Source organism: Desmodus rotundus, chromosome 6, assembly GCF_022682495.2.
Source record: "Desmodus rotundus isolate HL8 chromosome 6, HLdesRot8A.1, whole genome shotgun sequence".
Taxonomy (NCBI): domain Eukaryota; kingdom Metazoa; phylum Chordata; class Mammalia; order Chiroptera; family Phyllostomidae; genus Desmodus; species Desmodus rotundus.
In genome coordinates this window covers 30,284,013-30,301,996 of record NC_071392.1, presented here as the reverse complement: position 1 = coordinate 30,301,996, position 17,984 = coordinate 30,284,013, and the positions used below count along the sequence as shown (strand labels likewise).

Here is a 17,984-nt window from a genome sequence, read left to right as displayed (position 1 = left end):
AATTCTAGAAAACCAGTAAGTGAAAGTCTTACTACAAACAGTGCTAGTCGTCCTGCCTACGCTTGCCCCACTCTGCAGCAAGCCTCCGATGAGGCCAGGTGTGTCCAAGGGGAGACCATGAAATGTGTCCCAGATGTGTTTTGCCTCCCAGATATCTACACAAGGACCGCCTTGGGAGGAGAGAAACTGCAAACCAACACGGAGTGTGAAAAACTCTCTGGCTATAGAAAGGAATCCTTTCAAACTATAGAAAGATAGATTTCATCTGAAGACCCCTCATTATGGGCCATGAATTAACTTAATTTTGGACTGAAAGGGTACACATTGCAAACAATCCCTGTCTTCTCAACCACGAGGAGACAACTAGCTGGTATCCTTTAGAGTTGAGGGGGAGCGGTTTTGCTTTGAGAGCCAGGATGGTACAGTAGGGCCAATCAAGATGGCAATTTCAACAGCAGGGGTATTAGAGCCAGGCTGGCCGGCGACACCTGGATCCCCCTCCCATCTTTTCCCCTGAGGCTCTGGGGTGAGGTGGCCCCAGAGTAACCTTGGGATGGAGGGAGAGGGAGTGTGGCAGCCTGCTGGGCCACCCACAAAGAAGGGATTCCTCACACACTGGACGGGGATGAGGTCCCTCCTGCTGGGGCCAAGCCCTTATTCAGAGCCACACGCAGCTGTCCCACCATGGAGACCTCGGCCCAAGCAGCCCCTCAGACCTACTCGGAATATGCCATCTTGGGACCTGGAGACCCACACCCCATGGGGCCAGAACCCCAGGAAGGAGAGACCTCCCCCCACCAGGCCCCCAAACTGGAAGCAAAATCCAACAGTATCATTTTGAGTCCCTGGCAGAGGCTGAAGTTCGTGTATCATGTGCCCCCGGGAATTTGGCAACACGGTTCCTGACTGCAGCTGGGCCAGAGCACCTGCGCCCTCTGCTTAGCCACCGACCCCCACAACTCACTTCCACCCAGGCTACAACCCTGAGTGTCTGCAGAGCCCGGGAAGAGCTCCACCCTGCGTGTCCTGCTCACCCACGTGGGTGTGAAAAGTCCTCAGCAGCACTCAAGGAGCTGCCGAAGTGTGTATCCTGGCCAACTGCACCCTGGTCCTTGCCTGGAGCCTGGAGGAGGCTGGGCGGTACCTGGAGACCTACAAGGCCTACGAGCAGAAGCCGGCAGACCTCCTGATGGAGAACCTGGAGTGAGACTTCGTGTACCAGATGACCGAATGTCTTTCTACCATGAAGTCATTCCACAAAAAGGATAGTCAGACCCTCCTGACTGCTTTTGGGTCTCTGGAACAGCTCACAGCTGCATCATGGGAAGATCTCATCTTGTGCCTGGGCCTAGGGCCCCAGAAGCCTCACAGGCTGTTTTGATGTCCTACATGAAGCCTTCTTGAAAGTGCCCTGATGACCTCAGGTGCCAAGGATGCCCTCTGTGTAATAATAAAGCATTTTCCTGCCCCCCCCCCCCACCCCCCAAAACAAAACCCAGCAGGGGCACTGGCACTCTTGATTCAAATCCTAGCTCAGCCACTCACTCTGTGACTGTGGTGGACACATTATTCCATTTCCTTCCATTGGTTTTCTCCTCACTAAAATGGGGATAGACCTAGTTTGGGTTCTTGTAAAGAGTAAGCAAGCCGATGTCTCTAGATCTATATTGACCGCAGTGCTTTTCTTTTCTTGTTTCTGGTTCTCAAATGTGCTCTATAACATTAAGCCCCATGAGCTCCCTCTTGCGATGCCAGTGGACAGAAGCTGTGATGCACAGGTGCACTGGAGGACCACTGTCTCCAGAGAAAGGCTTGCAGCCCCGCAGCTGACCACCTACCCTGCTGTGCAAAGGTTTCGAGTGTGCAGCTGGGTGTGTGTTTAAGTGTAGGGTCTCTGCGTGAGAGACTGGGGTGCTGGCTTCAATCAGCCGGTCTGGCAGGTTTAGACCGAGAGCCAGATCCTGATCTATTATTCTGAATGGGGCTGCTTGTATTTATTTTTTTATTCATTGAGGACATCTCCAGTGGTTTTATTGAACTTCTTTTCAGCACTTCACCAGTAATACCCTGAGATTTTATTTGGGGACAATTTCTCCAAATTAAAATGAGGTGATACGTCTCTTCGATGAAAGAGACAGTGATGACATGCAGTGGCGTTGCTGTAAGTAGGGGAAAGACGAGGGCGGGGTTTGAGTCTCCGCAGGTGGGGTTCCTGTGAGGTTAGACAGAAGGCACTGAATGTCTGTGAATGGGGAGAGAACACTAAGCACTGACCTAAGACACTGGCTGCTCAATGCTTAAGATGGGGGGAAATCTCTGCAATCTTTCAAAGATGCTTGCTAATCCAAGTGGAAGGAGGTAGGATGTTAGAAAATCTTGACCTAAGTTAGTTTTCAGTTTCAACGGCTGTTTCCTCTTCTTCAGTGTTCACATTATTCAGCTATTAAACAGAGGTTAACTCTATTAATATGTCCAGAGGAACAGAAACCATCAGGAATATAGTTAGTTTTTAATTTTCAGATGTGGCTTCCCTACCTTCCTTTGTCCTCACACATACGTATTTATCCTTTTTCTTTATGTTTTCACTTCTTGTCTCCCCGCCTCTCCACCCACAGAAGTTGTCTCTGGATTCGTTAAGTAAAATCAATTTTACTAAGATTAAGTTAGGAGTGAGACAGCTTGTCTCCATGTCAAAATAGCCAATGAAGTTTGCTTCTGAGTTTGCCTGATCGCTACCACATCTGACCACCCAGGTCACTTTGTTCTCCCCTGCTCCCCAAATATCAGTGCTTATGGTTTTAGGGTATTGGCTCACTGAGCATGTTTTGATTTTTACCATTGACACAGAAAGAAGCAATTGTCACTGCAAAGAAGTTTTGCCCCGATAACTACTACAAATGAGCATTTGTAGTATAGATGAATGAAAGTTATATGAAACATCAATGACAGCGAATGAAGGAATGCATGGGATGGGTTGGAGCTCCATGATGAGAGCGTTTTTGTCATGTCTTTCTTTGACACCTTTCCTTCCCCAGGACCCCACAGTGTCCAGGTGAGCCCACAGGCCTGTTTCAGATTGCTTTGTAGTAGGGATGAAGGCCAGTGGGCAGCTGACCATTGGAGTTCACCCTGCCTCCCGAAGAATCAGATTTTATGATGTCATGAGAGATTATTTTTGTTCTTCAGGATCACGAGGTTGTATCACTTACTGGAACATAAAGGGAAAGATGTTTCTTTTATGTATCCTTTTTGAAAAAGTTCTCCAGATCTCACAAGACCAACGATTTTGCACGCTGTTGCATAGCGTGGAGAACCCACCCCTTGCCCGTGTTCCCTTTGGTTAGTCCACCTCAGTCCCGTTTAACCATCATTTTTTCTTTCCGTACTTTCCGAATCAGCACCTCTTTCCGGTAGTGGCCTTCGTGCATTCTAATGATTTAATTAGCTGCCTTTTATCCTTAGTCTCTCTCTCAAACTACATTAAAAAATCGGTGATTGTAATAATTCTAATGATCTGGTGTGATGGTGGACAGTGAGGTCTGGTCCCAGAATACGGAAAGTCCAAGAACAATAAAAGGATATGATACTGCCTTGCCCTAGATTGCTTTGCTTTGCTTCCCAAACCGACACAATATAAATGGACAGTTGTATGTGGTATTTGCATTACAAGGATATGAGAAATGTGTCACGGAGTTCACAGTCGGATTGAAGACTGAAGATGGCTAAACTGACAAAGATAATAATGTTACCATTTTGCACATGTTTTTCTAGCCTGTACTTGGGGTTATCGCCCTCTCTCCTGCAGGACTAGGCAGATGAGATGTCGGCACCCATGACTGAAATGAAAAAGGACGTGGAATGAGCAGGAGACGAGATGAATGGATGGAAAGATGAAGAATATATTTCTTTAGAAAAACACACAAGTATACACCGTTTTGCTTATCATATACACTGTATTAATTTATACATATATAGCATAAGCATTTCACATAATTTGGGCACTAGGTACAATTCTATTATAAGCAATTTTCTTCAGCCCCTACTATATTAGCTCAATAACATCTAGAATATTTTAGCAATATATTATCACATTTGTACTAGAGCTGCCTGAAATACACTGTTTTCCATGTTTGTAAACAAAAATAGAAACACCATTACATAAACACTGTGATTGGAAAAATACCTTCTTTTTAACTCTTTCTTTACATTCAGTATAAGAGACTTAAACTTCTTTAGTATCCAAAATATTTTCTGAAAGAATATAATTTGCGGGGGGGGTACCCTATCCATGTAACCAGAACAAATTTTTGTCTTTCCACAACTAAATCACTTCTACAGGCATGGCATAAAGTGTCATAGATGAGACTTGAGATTTAAAGGGTTTCAATGTATCTCCTCATTTAGCAGACAAATGAAATACTGATGACTCTGATTACTATTGCAAATTCACAAATTAATTTCAGGTGCCAGTAATAATACTGGCTTATTCAGGGACTTTTGAAGATTTTATACTGAGGAAGTAAAAAGACAGACATGGGAATATAATTTTGGGTTTCAATGAGAAACCATGTTAATTTTAAATGAAGTGGTATATGGTTAAATTTGTAGTGGTTACATTTTCCCCCCTCCTGTGCACAGCAAACAAGAGGTCAGCTACAACCTGACTTAAAATTATCCCTGCTGAATCTTCCTGAAAAAGACTGATATCTTGTTAAGCGTTGAAGCTGGGTGGAAAGCAGCGAATGAACTTGTATGGAGTCCTTCAGTTACCAGTCTTAAATATACCTTTTACTGCTAGGTAGCACCCAAGGACAAGAGGTAATCAGCTTTATAAACTTTGGAGTGGTTTGCTTTCTAAATCCTAGAGCTTAGGAAAGTAGAAAACTTTAAAGAGAATATTCTCTTCCACTAGGAATTACATTTTTGGCAGTTTTGTGAAAAATTTAGCAAAGGATTCGATGTGACCTCCCAATTTATATATGCCAGCGGCCAAAGCACATTTCAACCTGAAGACCCCTTCCTCACAAAAGTTAGGGGCTGCCTCGTGGACAGGATTATCTAAAACCAGGCTGAGCATACAGTGTTAATAAGCCAGTTCACAAATTGGCCCATCTCATGTTTCCAGCAAATTGACTCAATTTCTTTTTCATTGAAAGCATCACATCTTCCTTCCTTTCCACATTCTTAGTCAGCCCTGTGTGAGAAAGCCGCTCTGTCTTGTAGAGGCCACATCGTAATTTGTGCAGTTTGCATTGTGTGGATGGTACAACATCTGAGTGATCCCAGAATTGATTGAAATAAAAAATTTAAAAATCAGATCCATAGCCAAATACAGAAATAGTCTAATTCAAATTTTAGAGTTAAAAAGAAAAGATTTTGACAGATTTTCGTTTTTAAAGGTATAAATGGCTCAAGATTAACAAGGAGCACCCTGTATCTGAACTAGGTCAATTTAATTGTGTTTGTCTTGGATACTTTGCATGCGTTACACCTGCATTTCAGCACTGGATGGAAGATGGAATTCACAAGTGTTGGCAGTGGGAGACTCCATTCCTTAGCCTGTCTCCCATGGCAATAGTACCAAGAATATTCTTCAGCTTAACTACAGACAAAATTACTTAATGATTCTTCACAGATGACATATTTGGCTCCTGGGAGGATAGGGATCACTTTAAACACAGGGTTGTTTTTTTTCCCAGGACATGAAGGCTCAGAGATCACGATGCCCTATTGGCTTCACATTTAAGTGCTTGTCTCCTGCTCCACCACTTCCACCACTTCCATAGGGATGACCTCAGAAACTTCCTTGCCAGGGTTGACGGCAACTTCGTTGTTCCTGGGCTCCTGGTGGCAGATGTAAATAGGGAGACCACTGCCAGCCTCCGCCTCTGCCTCCGCGGCAGCCGCAGCAGCAGCGGCGGCAGCAGCGACATTGATGTTGGGGCGCCTGTTGTTGGAGCGCCTGTCGTTGCGGCGCCCAAAGCGCTGGTCGCACTGGATACTGAACTGGATCCACTGGCGCTGCAAGGTGGCTTGGACCTGGAAGAGACAAGGGAGTCTTGTTTTCATATAAGGCCAGAAATGACACAAGCCAAGTTCCTGAGCTCAATTCTTGGAAGTTAACAGAAGTTAAAGGTAGGTGATTGAACTGTAATTCCAATTTAAAAGGCACATACGGAAGGGAGGTGGTGCCCAGTACGCGCGCCTGGACAGCAGCCACAAAGATGCCACCAGGGGGATGAGTGGAAAACTCCCAACACTCCACTGCATGCACCTGAGTTGGCTCATGTCTCTGCCAGAGTGGTTCTTAGCCACCAGTTACATCATTTCTTCCCATCAGGCCTCTGCTCGCTCTGTTGCCTCTGTGTGAAATGTGCCCTCCCACTCCTCACCAAGGCTAACGCTTTCTTGTTGAACACTCCGCTCTGCTGTCACCCCCGGAAACACCTCTCGACAGGCTAACAGGAATCTCTTTTCTGTGCTTCATCGCACTTGTTCATTACTGCTTCTCCTGCATTTTATTATAATGACTTATCTGCAGCGTGTCTCTCCCTCCGCTTGTACAGTGAAGTCCTTAAGAGCAGGAACCATGTCCTGTCCTGTGTTCCCAGAATCAATCCCCAATCACATCCCTCCCCAGTAAGATCCTTTGCTTCCCCATCTTGTTTCCGGGCTTTTGCCTTGCAATCTGAGCAGTAGGAAGAGGGACAGAATTGAAGAGAGGCTAGACTAATGACATCATAGCGGCCTGAGATGGAACCACAAGCTGAATATCTGGGAAAGCACATCCCTACTGAGTTACATTGCAGATAAAACATGAGTGAGCTGTACTTTTTGCCATGCAGTGAAATTCCTCTTTTAGCACCTCTTCAAGAATCTAGAACAGCAATAAAAAATATATAAAAAAAGAATCCAGTAACTATTTTAAATTGCTTTCCAATTTTTTTTTTTGATTTTTGGATTTAGACGTTTTTACAATGTGTTTTCCTGTTAGGACCAGACAAGAGGTGGCGTGGCTTTATCTGGGTTGTACTTTTGGTTAAATGTGGGTCCGTAAATGCTGGGTTTATAATCTAGGGACCACCAAATGCCCTGTTGAGGAATTGGGAAGCACACTGGTAGGGCATAGTTTTGGAGAAGCAATGTCCTCAAAGGTAACTGTTAGTTTCCACAAACTCAGCATTTCTCAAATACTAACATTGTCTTTATAAATAAAACTTACAGATATTTAGAAGTAGTCAAGGTAGACCGTGATAAGTTTAGATGGGTTTGTCAAAGTACCCAGCAGAAATAAAAAAGTCTTTGCTTCTCCTCACTTGTCCCTTTAAAATAACCCCCATTGGAGCACCGTGCATATTAATTAGGTGCTAGCCCAGCAGGAGGCCAAAGGATTTGAAGTCTATTTTAATTTTTTTAAATGATTACTACAGAAATGTTCGTAGCCATCTATAATCATATTCCAAAATTATAACTTATCCTTTTGCGTGGAGGTGGCAATCTGCTTTACTTTGTAAAGCACACATATTAGAATAGGCCCTTAGGAGCACACTTTCAATAATTACACTTTAATAAGGGCAATTATTTTTTACAATGCCACAGGTTGAGCCTAATGCTGCTTTGATCCAAGAATAAGGTAATTAAATTACTTGACAAAAAAAAAATAGGAGATTTTGTTTTTTTGCTCCCAGAGCTTTAGAAATGTTAGTAGTTGCCAAGGGGATAGAGAGTGTAACATACAGAGTTTTGAATTACTATATAAATCATCACTCATTTTAAAAGCAATTAATACAGGTCATTTTAGAGTTTCCCCTGATTATTTCAATTTATTTATTGCCAATTTAAAAAAAATAGAGCCTTGGTCTGATGTTTGGAGACATAGTTATTTTACCCAATTCCATTATTAACCTGATGTGTAAAGTTGGTGCATCTGGGCCTCCGTTTACATGTATATGTAAAAAAGAAGATCAAGTTGTAATAGAATATTTTTGCTTTGGCCTTATTTTCCTGTTAAGTTCTCCACAGTCACCTGTGGTTGTGGCACGTACTTGAATGGGAGGCAAGGTTTCCAGCAGCAGTTTTAACCCAATGAATGAACAGATTTTAAGGCCTGCCCCTTCACTTTCTGTCACCACAATTTGACAGACTGCAAAATAAATTTAAGATTAAAAATCATGATTTTAAAAAAAGACTTTAAATTCACTTGGCAATTAAAAAGTAGTTGCATGTTTAAATGTTTTTATAGGACTTTGGGAAGTTGGGACCTTGTTATATCCTATGGATTAAATGTTAAGGGTACTTCTGAATATTATTCACAAAATTGTCACTGATACTTTCCCCGCCCCCCTTTTGGAGGGCATGTCAACAATAGCTCTACTGGTCTTCATCTTACAGAATTTGTATGGTCTTTTGTTTTGAGGTAGTTGGGTACTTGACAATTACAAGATCAGGGCTTTCTAATTCCCTTCCACTACCTACTTTCCTATGTTTGGGGAGGATATTTTGTTTAAAAGACAATAAATATAAGGTTTATGTTTTTGAAAATATTTAATTATTGTGTTTCTTAAATAACATTCTTTTGGCACATCCCCCGTTCATTAAGTCAAGGGCATTCGTTGCTTGGAGGACAAATTACACTCTGCCTAGAGTACTGGTTCTCAAAGTGTGGTCTCCAGACCAGCAGCATAGCATCAGCATCACCTGGGAACTAGTTAGGAAGGCACATTCTCAGGCCCCGTCCCTGCTCTACTGAGCAGGAGACTAACTGCTCGCAGAAGGCCACAGTCTGTTTCAGCAAACTTCCCAGGTGACTCTGATGCACACTTAAGTTTGAGAACACTGGTCTAGAGCAAAGAAATCATTGCTTAGCTTTCAGTCCCAAAGCTGATTTTTCTGAGTCTCCTCAAAGACATTAGTTTTGAAAATCAGGTTTTATTGAGTGAAAGAAAGACTTTCTAAACAGAAAAGCTTCTCTTTGCATATGCAGTGAAAACCCTTCTGGTCTAAAAATAGAACTTTACTAAAAGCCATAACATAGAGACCATGTAGAATATGACATGGTCCCTTATGGACAGAAAATGGCAGTGGTGAGTGTAGAGCCCTTCCAAGCAGAAGAGAAAGAGGAGAGAAAGATATACAGACACAAGGACCTTGCATTTCCCCTTCATTGTGGGAATACCTGGGAAAATGGGGAGAAGAAAGCAAGCAAGGAATAGTAGAAACATCCCAATATAGCAGTTTTTTCTCTTTGATTCTGAGGGCAGAGTCCTGAAAACTGATAGCCTGTAAAAAAGTCCCCCATATTTGGCCTGGCACCATGTCTAATATGGTGTCCAAGCAGTGGAGTGGCAGTGGCTTAGGGTGAAGACAGATTCACAGTATTAAGAGAGGATCTGGAATTCCTGGGCTGCTCGGGTGGCTTGAGAGAGAGAGAACTGTGAATCAGAAGAGGCTGGGGCTTGGTGGAGGAGGCTGCAGGGTGAAAGGACCTCTAGGGTCCACAGAAGTGAGGGGAGCCACCATGAACTTCAACAGGGGGTGCCAGCATAATACTGGTAACCAGCTGCACCTTTGAGCAAAAGCTCTTGAACCAAGTATGTATTTTCTAGAAAGAGGCTGTTGTAAACTGCAGGCACGCCTTGGAGATACTGTGAGTTTGGTCCTGGACCACTGCAATAAAGCGGGCGTTGCAGTGAAGGGAGTTGTAATCTTTTTGTTGGTTGAGGGGGGTGGTCTTGCTTTTAATTTGTAAAAAACACACATCTGTGATGTGCAATAAGGCAAAAGCATAAAAAAAAAAGTATGCCTGTTTTAGAGGCTAGTACAATGGGCCCCTCAAAGCAAGATGAGGTAAGTTACAGCAAATAAACAAAATTTTAGTTCACATACTCTAATTTGTGACCGAAATGTTGAGATCCTTCTGATCGTGCTACTTTGATCTACAAACTATTTTTTCCACAATGCAGGGCCAATAGCAAGAGGCATGGAAAGGGGAGAAAATCCAGTGTTGTTAGGACTCTCAAGTTTTAAATGACTGCTTGGGAAAATCAGGCATCTTCATAGTCATCCTCGTCTTTTTGAGGCCTCCTAGGTACTCAGTAATGTACCAGAGTGTTTGGATTGCTAATGCCCACATACTTGGAAGAGCTGCAGGAAATGTCTGGTCCATAAGCATGCTTCCTGGTCCTCTCCTGGTCTCTATGACTGTAGTTCTCCAAACTTCTCCCCTGCTTATAATCCATCCATTGACTGTCTAACCCACTTCCACAATAGGAGTCACTCGTAACATACTGAGAATAGGTGATTGAAAACTTCATCTTGCCTGCACAACTGACTTATCAGCCCCCTTGGTCTCTGCTAACACTCAGTATTCAACCAGGCAAAGCTCAGTCACAGCTCGATACTAGATACAGCGGGAAATAACGTCCAGCGTGTATGAGCGCCCTGCCCGTGCTTAATGTTGTAAGAAGATATGTTCACAGAAGGCGCAGCTCAGATCTCGACAACTAAATCCATGGGCCGTGATATTACATTTGAAACAGTACACGACTTATGTATTATTAGAAATGTCGTGCTCATACTTTCCACCAGCAACAGGATCTTAATTAAAGTGGGAATGGTTTCTTTACTTCAAAAAGCAGAGATAACCTGCTCTGATGAACTAGACATCAATTGTTAGGAGTGCCTCTGGGTTTCCTTTCCGTGCCTGACACGTCGAAGACAGCATCGTAAGTTAAGACACAATAAATATTGACATATTTTTACAAATGCATGCAATCTTCTCATGTTTCCATGGTATGCCCCTCCTGAGCCTGGTTGTTACATTAGCTGTATATTAATGTTAGTGTGTATAAAAAATATTTATTTCGTATGTCACCTGAAACAACTCAAAAGGCAAGGACATACATTCACAGAAATTGATATAAAGACAGAGTGACCTAAGCCCTTCTTATTTATTAGTTTTTACTATTGGTTAAAAAAAGGAAGACACTTTAACAGCTGGGCTTCAGGCTAGCCCCTAGCAAGAGTCAATGCACAATGTATTTTTGTTGAATAAATGAATGAGTTGATGGATGAATGGATGAAGGAAAGAAGAAAATGTACTAACTAAAAGGAAACCAACAATAATCTTGAGATAATGGGGTTGGAGATGAGTAATAAATAGGTCACAGGGCAGCAAAATATCAGTGCTCACTAAATACTGTTCAGCTGATTATTAGGCAATCTTTCTAATTACTAACAGGAAATGATAGGTTGATGTCTTTATGAAATGTGATTTTCCTTGGTATAGAATTTTTCTTTCTAGGAACTGATTTAATGTTACGAAAAATACTTCTACATTAACAGTTATGTGGCATATAACTACAGAAAGTTCAGTAACAAAACTTCAGGGAGGAATCATAGACATACTACAGTACAGTGGAAGACGTAGTTCATTCAATTAAGAGTCAGGAAATTTGGGTTCTAGTCCTGGTGATTCAACTATGATCATGACATTGGGCAAGTCACATGATCTTTCTGGAGTTTAGATTTCTCACCTGAAAGAGGAGGGACATTTCAAACCATGTTCCCTGGAGCTCTGGGAGTTCTTTGGTACAAATTGAAGCAGCTCTACTTTTACATTTTACAAACTGGGCTCCTCGGCTAGATTTCATAGGAAGAAAGCGAACTCTGGCTAAAAACGCTGAAAACAATGGCTGATTTTGGATCTAAATATTCGGATAGTATATTAATTATCTGAGTCTTAACTTCAGAGTGATTTTCAAAAATGTTGACTCAGTGACATACGACCGCACCAAACTGCTAAAAAAGAGGCAGTGAACCAGCACAAACAGGCTGGATACTGGCTCTGCCCTAGTGAGCAGTTGGGCCTTTTAAAGAGAATGCGGTAGGACCTCTCTTTCTGTGGGAATCCAGAATGGCTGTCACTATTGCTGCTCAGAGTGCAATCCAAGGAAATCATAATTTAGCTGCCTGTTCAAGTAATATCTGCAGTTGTACCACACACACAGCACAGAAAAGATTCAGCTTGCAGCGGTGGAAAAACACAACCCTGCTAGTCATGGAACCATGTAAAGAGCACTGTGGACGTGAGCCCAAATGAAAAGAGGCCCTCTGGAAGATGTAAAGTGCTGGCTTTATGTAAACGAGCGGTGGTATCATATGAAAGGCATGCTTACGTTGCTGTTGTAGAAGCAGTAAATCACGGCAACAAGGAAACCCTGTAGAGAGGAGAAAAGATACAGTTGAAGTTCCTTTTGTGTGTATTACGTTGTTTAGCCATTCATATAGTAGACAGTCTAGAGAGGAACGTCTTACTATTGTGATAGCCAGTGAAGGCTCGATGAAAAAAGAATTGCTACCACTCACATCCAGTGCTTCACTACAGTGGGGCAACTGATCGGCATGGGTTATGTTGTTCTTCAGAACCCCCCTCCATAAAACAAAATACAGCTCTCAAAATACTGGGGAGGGGAAGGAAAGGTTGAAAGGACTGTGGAGACCGGAGCTTGTCCTCAGCACCTCACAACGTGCGATGTCTCCGTCCCTGGACAAACATTTGGACGTAGAGGCGTTTCTCCAAGCCTATACCACCCCCTGTTTCCGTCTTCAACTTGTAGATTCAGAAAACAGAGAAGCTGGCAGTAAGAATCCCTTCCAGGTTACATATGGTCATTTTGAATGAATACATAAGGGTCCTTCTCATCACAGATGAGCCCCAGGGAGTGGATCATTCTGCATCAACCAGCAGAGGAAGTACGGAATACACATGGAATACGTATGGCATGCACACACCATTGGCTTCCTTACCTGGAAATGAATCAGAGAGTGCATCAGGTAGTCGTAGATCTGGGCAAGCACCTTGTTGTCAGGCCTCCAGGGAAACACGACAAACTGCGCTCCCAGCAGGGGCACCAGGAACAGAGTGGCCTTCACTGCCTTCAGGTACATGTACGAGTCGGGCTGCTGGGCTTCCTTCATCTTCTTCACGAGCACGCGGATGATGTTGAGCAGAAAGAAGAAGTTGACCTGCAAAGATATGATGTCATGAGTGAGCAGACCACCCAGGTCAGTACCGCTGCAGGACACCCACTTTCCTCAGTTCTTCTCCACCCAGGGTGGGGAGCCCACCCACACGGGACTGCCTGCTGGGACATTGAGCATCGATCAGTAATTGTTCTTGTTATTAGAGATTATCGTCAAACTAGCTTCATTGGAAAGTTCTAATATATATGCTATATAGAACCATCGCCAAAGAAATCCCCAGAGATGACACTGTTAGTAACGGACATCAAAAGCAGTTCTCACCACCAGCGCTGCCATGATGGGGCCATGGATGATGTACAGCAAGTGGGTCTCCACACTCAGCCAGCAGCTGCACGAAGGGAGGGGGCAGAACACATCAGTGCAAATGCATCTTATCTACAAATGTTAACTAAAAACATGCACAGTGCTTACTTGTCATTGAAGTACAGGGTCCTGGTAACAGCGTGGATAATAGTCGGCACTATGGGGAACCCTAAAAATGTGAAAAGGCACCAATTACACCTGGCTTCTTCGTCATAAGCTGTAACTACAGTTGCATAGAAAATGATGGCTTACTTTAAAAAAAAAAGTGGCAAATTAAATGTTTCTGTCAAGATAGTTCCCTGACGTTTTTGCACAAATATCTTTGGTCAAACAGGTAAAAATGTTCTTGGTTAGAACATCATGGGCTTTCAGAGAGTTTGGTTAAGTACACCCCAATAATTAAGGCCTCTCACAAATCGCTCAGGGTGGTAGATACATTATTACTCTCACCAGGACTAACACCTGGTTAGTCATCACCTGGTTACATCTTGATGAGGTGGTGATGATGGCTGTAGACCAGAGAGCTTTTCATTGTGTGTGACCTGGGCTCTCTTAGGGAGAGAAGCTGGGGTCACCTGGAGCAAGTGGCCTGGGATGGCATATGGAAGTGATGGTCTGGTTGCTTGGAAAGCCTTGTTGATGTTTGCAGTATAGCTTCTTGGCTTTTTACTTTTCTGTCTCTACCGTGTGCATCGATCCCATTCTCTTTCAGCAAGAACACTTTAGAGTAGCCGGTGTAAGCTCTGGCTGCAGACCTGTATTAAGGCAGCTTAGTATCGGCCTCCCTGACTGCACCTGAAGCGCTAGGGAAAATGACTTTGAATTTACAAACAGAGTGATGGGGGTAGTTACCGGCAATGTATCCTGTCAGGATACTTCTTTTTTAAAAAATATATAAATTTTCATTCTATACAGCTAATCTAGAGAAAAGTTGTGATTTTTGTAAGAAAAAATGTCTTTTCTCTCAAATGCACTCATGTACAATAGCACATTGTTTAATTTGGTTGAGAAACTTGTGGAATGAGTTTTTAAATTTTATCAGATCAAGAAATGTGTCTCAGAAGTGAATTAGACTTACACACTTTGATTTCCTGCGAATTATAGGCAAACAGGAGAATGCCTGAAAATACTGCGTTTTCACCAGAGACCTCACCTTCTAAAGCCGTGAAGCATATAATTCAATAGGATCATTGATTAAATTGTAATTTTGACCTGAAATAGTTTTGAATTTGACCATTTACACAAAACATAGTGTGTTGTATCGACAGCAGTGCTAGCGTACTATTTCCCCACTAGGGTTTAGAGAAATTCACTCTCTGAATTTATTCTGAAATACGTACTTTTAATGAGACAACAGAGAGGCATATGGAGATCTCACTCCACCTCATCCTGTCGTAGGAAGGAAAAACATGCTCCTTTCAAAAATAGATTTACCTCCTTTTTCTTTCATGAACATTTTTTGAGTATGGCAGGTAGATGTTCTTAAATAGTCAAAACCAGTACAGGAAGTACCCATAGATTTCACTTCAAAGGAAGGAGGTGGACTAGATTGGGTAGACACGGCGTCTGTGTGTGAGTGCGTACTGGGAGGCCTGGGATGGGGTGCTACTTCCATGAGATACTTTGATTCTGATAATTTCTCTCTTTTTGCTTAAATTAGAACACCTTGATCTCTGTCATTTGCAACCAAAGAGTGATAACATCATCAGTTCAATGTTGAAATACCCCGGATATCTGTTCCACTGACCCACCATTATAGGATTATCTCATTGGGGTTGGGCGTGTGCTTGGTTAAAAATCCTTGTGTTTCTATTAGGGAGGGGTGTTATGAAAACAAATACTGCCTAGGGCCAGCCCTGGTATAGACTGTGGAAAAGACTTCGAGCTGCTTATAGGACTCCCCAGACATATTTCTATACACTTGGTAACAAAGTCTGTTGGGCAGGGGGTTAAATACAAAGACTGATGTTCTTAGAAAGCTTTTGGATCATTCTCCATCCTCAGGAAATCCCTTCTCTCCTATCAGTGTGTTCAGGAGCTCCCAAGTGCTGCATTTAGACCCACGCTCAGCTGAAGGCACTCTACAGCCTCTGCTCTGAGAGTCACAGTCATCTTGTCAGAGGGTGGCAAGAACCCTCCTCTGGTAAGGGACTTTCATGGGATTTAAAAAAAAAATAAAGCAGCGTTTTTGTCCCAGAAACATTTCCCTTTCAGGACCTCACTATCTATCTTCCCCCTTTCCACCAGAGTGGGCTCCACTGATAGAGCCCTGGTGGAAGGGATGCAATTCTAGGGAGTCCTCGTGGACCTGAGAACCCTACCTGAGTCAGTCTGCAGAAGCGGTCACCGCTTGAGCAATCCAGCCATAGGTTTTCCAAAGCCATTGCCATGTGCTATGAAGTCAGACAGGCCCCATTTGGAGGCCCATGTGGTTATACCTATTGCTCATCTAGACTCTACTCCTTGACAATTCGTTGGAGGAACCCTGCTGATGGATTGACAGGAAGGAATGTCCTTGAGGAAAGGATGTGGGCCAGGTTGGGGGACATACAGAATTCAAAAAGGGCCATTTCCTTTGCTCTACGAACAAGTGACAAATAAAACTGAAAGGGGCCTAGTCAGATTTTCTCTCAGTCGGGCATGTTTCTGTCCATCCAATAGCTGAGTTCCTGAAGGCACTCATCAGCGTGTCACTCTGTCCCCAAACTGTTCCCACCGCCTGTCTACCACAGTCTGTATAAACATGTTAAAGGGCTTCTACCAAGCTCTCCTGGAGACTGAACTCCTTCCTGCATCTGTCTCAGCATTCCTCAAAGGACCTGGGCCCCTGATTGTTCTCTGACACCAGAAGAAGATATTGTACAGACAGAGGTGAGAGAGGCTCAAAACTCAGTTGGAGGTAATACGTACCCCAGCCCAAGAGATAATACCACTTCATGTTCTGTTTCTCAGTGAACACGGACACCACGATGAGCGTGTGCAGATAGATCCCTTCGCACAGCATCCAGAAGTAATTGCAGGACATCAGGTAGTGGTTGACAAAATGCAAAACCTTGCAGCTCAGCTGTCGGAAGCAAATGGGGATACTCAGTAGGAGACACGGGCCAGGATGTGACAGCGGGAAGAGGGTAAATGTGAAAATGAGCCAAAGTGTCTGCACGCAGCCTGCGTTTAGCTTCCCCAAGCATCTGTTAACACGTGCCACCCTCTATATCCACAAGTCAGAGCGACACTTGATTGACTGGATTAAATTCTTTCAAGTGTTTTACAGTTTTGTTTTGTTTTTTTTCTCCAGGAAGTTTGCTTTTGCATAGCTAAAAAGAACAAGTCTTTTGGCTTCACAATATCTTGATTTGAGAACATCAAGAGTTAGTCATGTCATAAAGATAAGCTTCTTTCCTGATTTTCAAACTTAGGTCGCTCTGAGGATGCCTACCGTGTGTGAGACTGCCACCCACTCCTCCACACCCAGAAGTAAACCTCCTGTACAGTTCTCTGGCTCTCCGCTCCTCACACTTACCATTTCCCCAGGACACCAGCTGCACAGTGGCTGAGCCAGGATGCTATATACCTGCTTGCTGGGTGTAAAGCTTTCTAGGCAATAGGAAAGCTGCAAGGCAGAGCTAGGCTGGCTTTTTGGCAGCTTGGAGGCAGACTGAGTGCAGTGGCTGGTGGAGTACATAGGCATGTCTGCCCCTAAAGTATCCTATGAAAGCGGAGATACCCAGCGACGATAACTCCTGAGATCATTAGAGCAATGACTAGAGCAACAGATTGGTCGGGCAAGCCGTGTGCAGAGACCCAGGGGGTTAGCCGCAGGGCAAGGGTTCGTAGCACCCCTAAGGGCGATTGCTTACAATATTACGCCCTTAGGAATTTTTAAAAGCTTTATGCTTGTTTTTGGAATGACAAGACAATCTCTTGGGAAAAAGCAGGGCAGTATTTACTATTTGCATTTGATAGATAAGGTTAAATGATCTCTATAATTCAATGGTGGACTCAGAAAAGTCCTGAACTTAGACTATTTCAGGAAGATAACAGGTTTAGCATGATTTCACAATAGAGGAGAAGCCCCCTTAGCCCTAACAGCCAGGAATGGGCTGGTGGTATGACACACGGGTGTCAGACACTGCAGGAGAGAGAAGGCTTTGTTCAAGAATTTACAATAGTTCATAGTCTGATGGAGCACACCTGCAGGGTTGATTATTTAGTGATTGAGTTCCCATTTCATGGCCTACTTTGTACAGACAATAAATAACTTTCTCAGGGTTTCCACACTTAATGGGAAATGGGAAGCCAAAAAATAGAGTTTTTCCTGTTGAGAGATGCTTAGTTAATTGCTTCTACATCTGTTTCAGACTTAGTGGGGGTCAACTTCCCTAATGAAATGTAGTGTCCACGTTCAGTTACGGACAGTCATTATTTTGGAACAGCTGAGCCCATCTCTTTAAGAATGCCTCTTCCTAAGGAAATGAGCAAGACAACTGAAAGCACACGTAGCGCAGTGGAGAGAGGGTGGGCTTCTGTGTGAGGCAGGTCTGGGTCCGAATCCCAGCTCTGACCTCCCACAGTGCAGAGGGCACAGCCTTTACTGCGTCTCTGTTTACTCAGCTAATATTGGAGATAATATCCACCCT

At 43.5% G+C, this 17,984-nt stretch overlaps 1 protein-coding gene and 1 pseudogene across 1 annotated transcript in view; one reads left to right on the top strand and one right to left on the bottom strand.

Moving 5' to 3' along the window:
* Window positions 1–541: 541 nt before the first annotated feature.
* On the top strand, window positions 542–1,415 carry LOC112319783 (DNA excision repair protein ERCC-1 pseudogene; annotated as a pseudogene).
* Window positions 1,416–4,001: 2,586 nt separating this feature from the next.
* CALCR (calcitonin receptor) overlaps window positions 4,002–17,984 on the bottom strand; it is a 71,139-nt gene continuing 57,156 nt past the window's right edge. The window contains exons 9-14 of the mRNA XM_024577266.3: window positions 16,258–16,411; window positions 13,456–13,516; window positions 13,306–13,372; window positions 12,808–13,026; window positions 12,177–12,218; window positions 4,002–6,039 (exon numbers count right to left, since the gene is read on the bottom strand). Coding sequence (XP_024433034.2) covers window positions 5,743–6,039; window positions 12,177–12,218; window positions 12,808–13,026; window positions 13,306–13,372; window positions 13,456–13,516; window positions 16,258–16,411 — 840 coding nt within the window. The 3' untranslated portion in view covers window positions 4,002–5,742. The remainder of the gene's footprint in view (window positions 6,040–12,176; window positions 12,219–12,807; window positions 13,027–13,305; window positions 13,373–13,455; window positions 13,517–16,257; window positions 16,412–17,984) is intronic.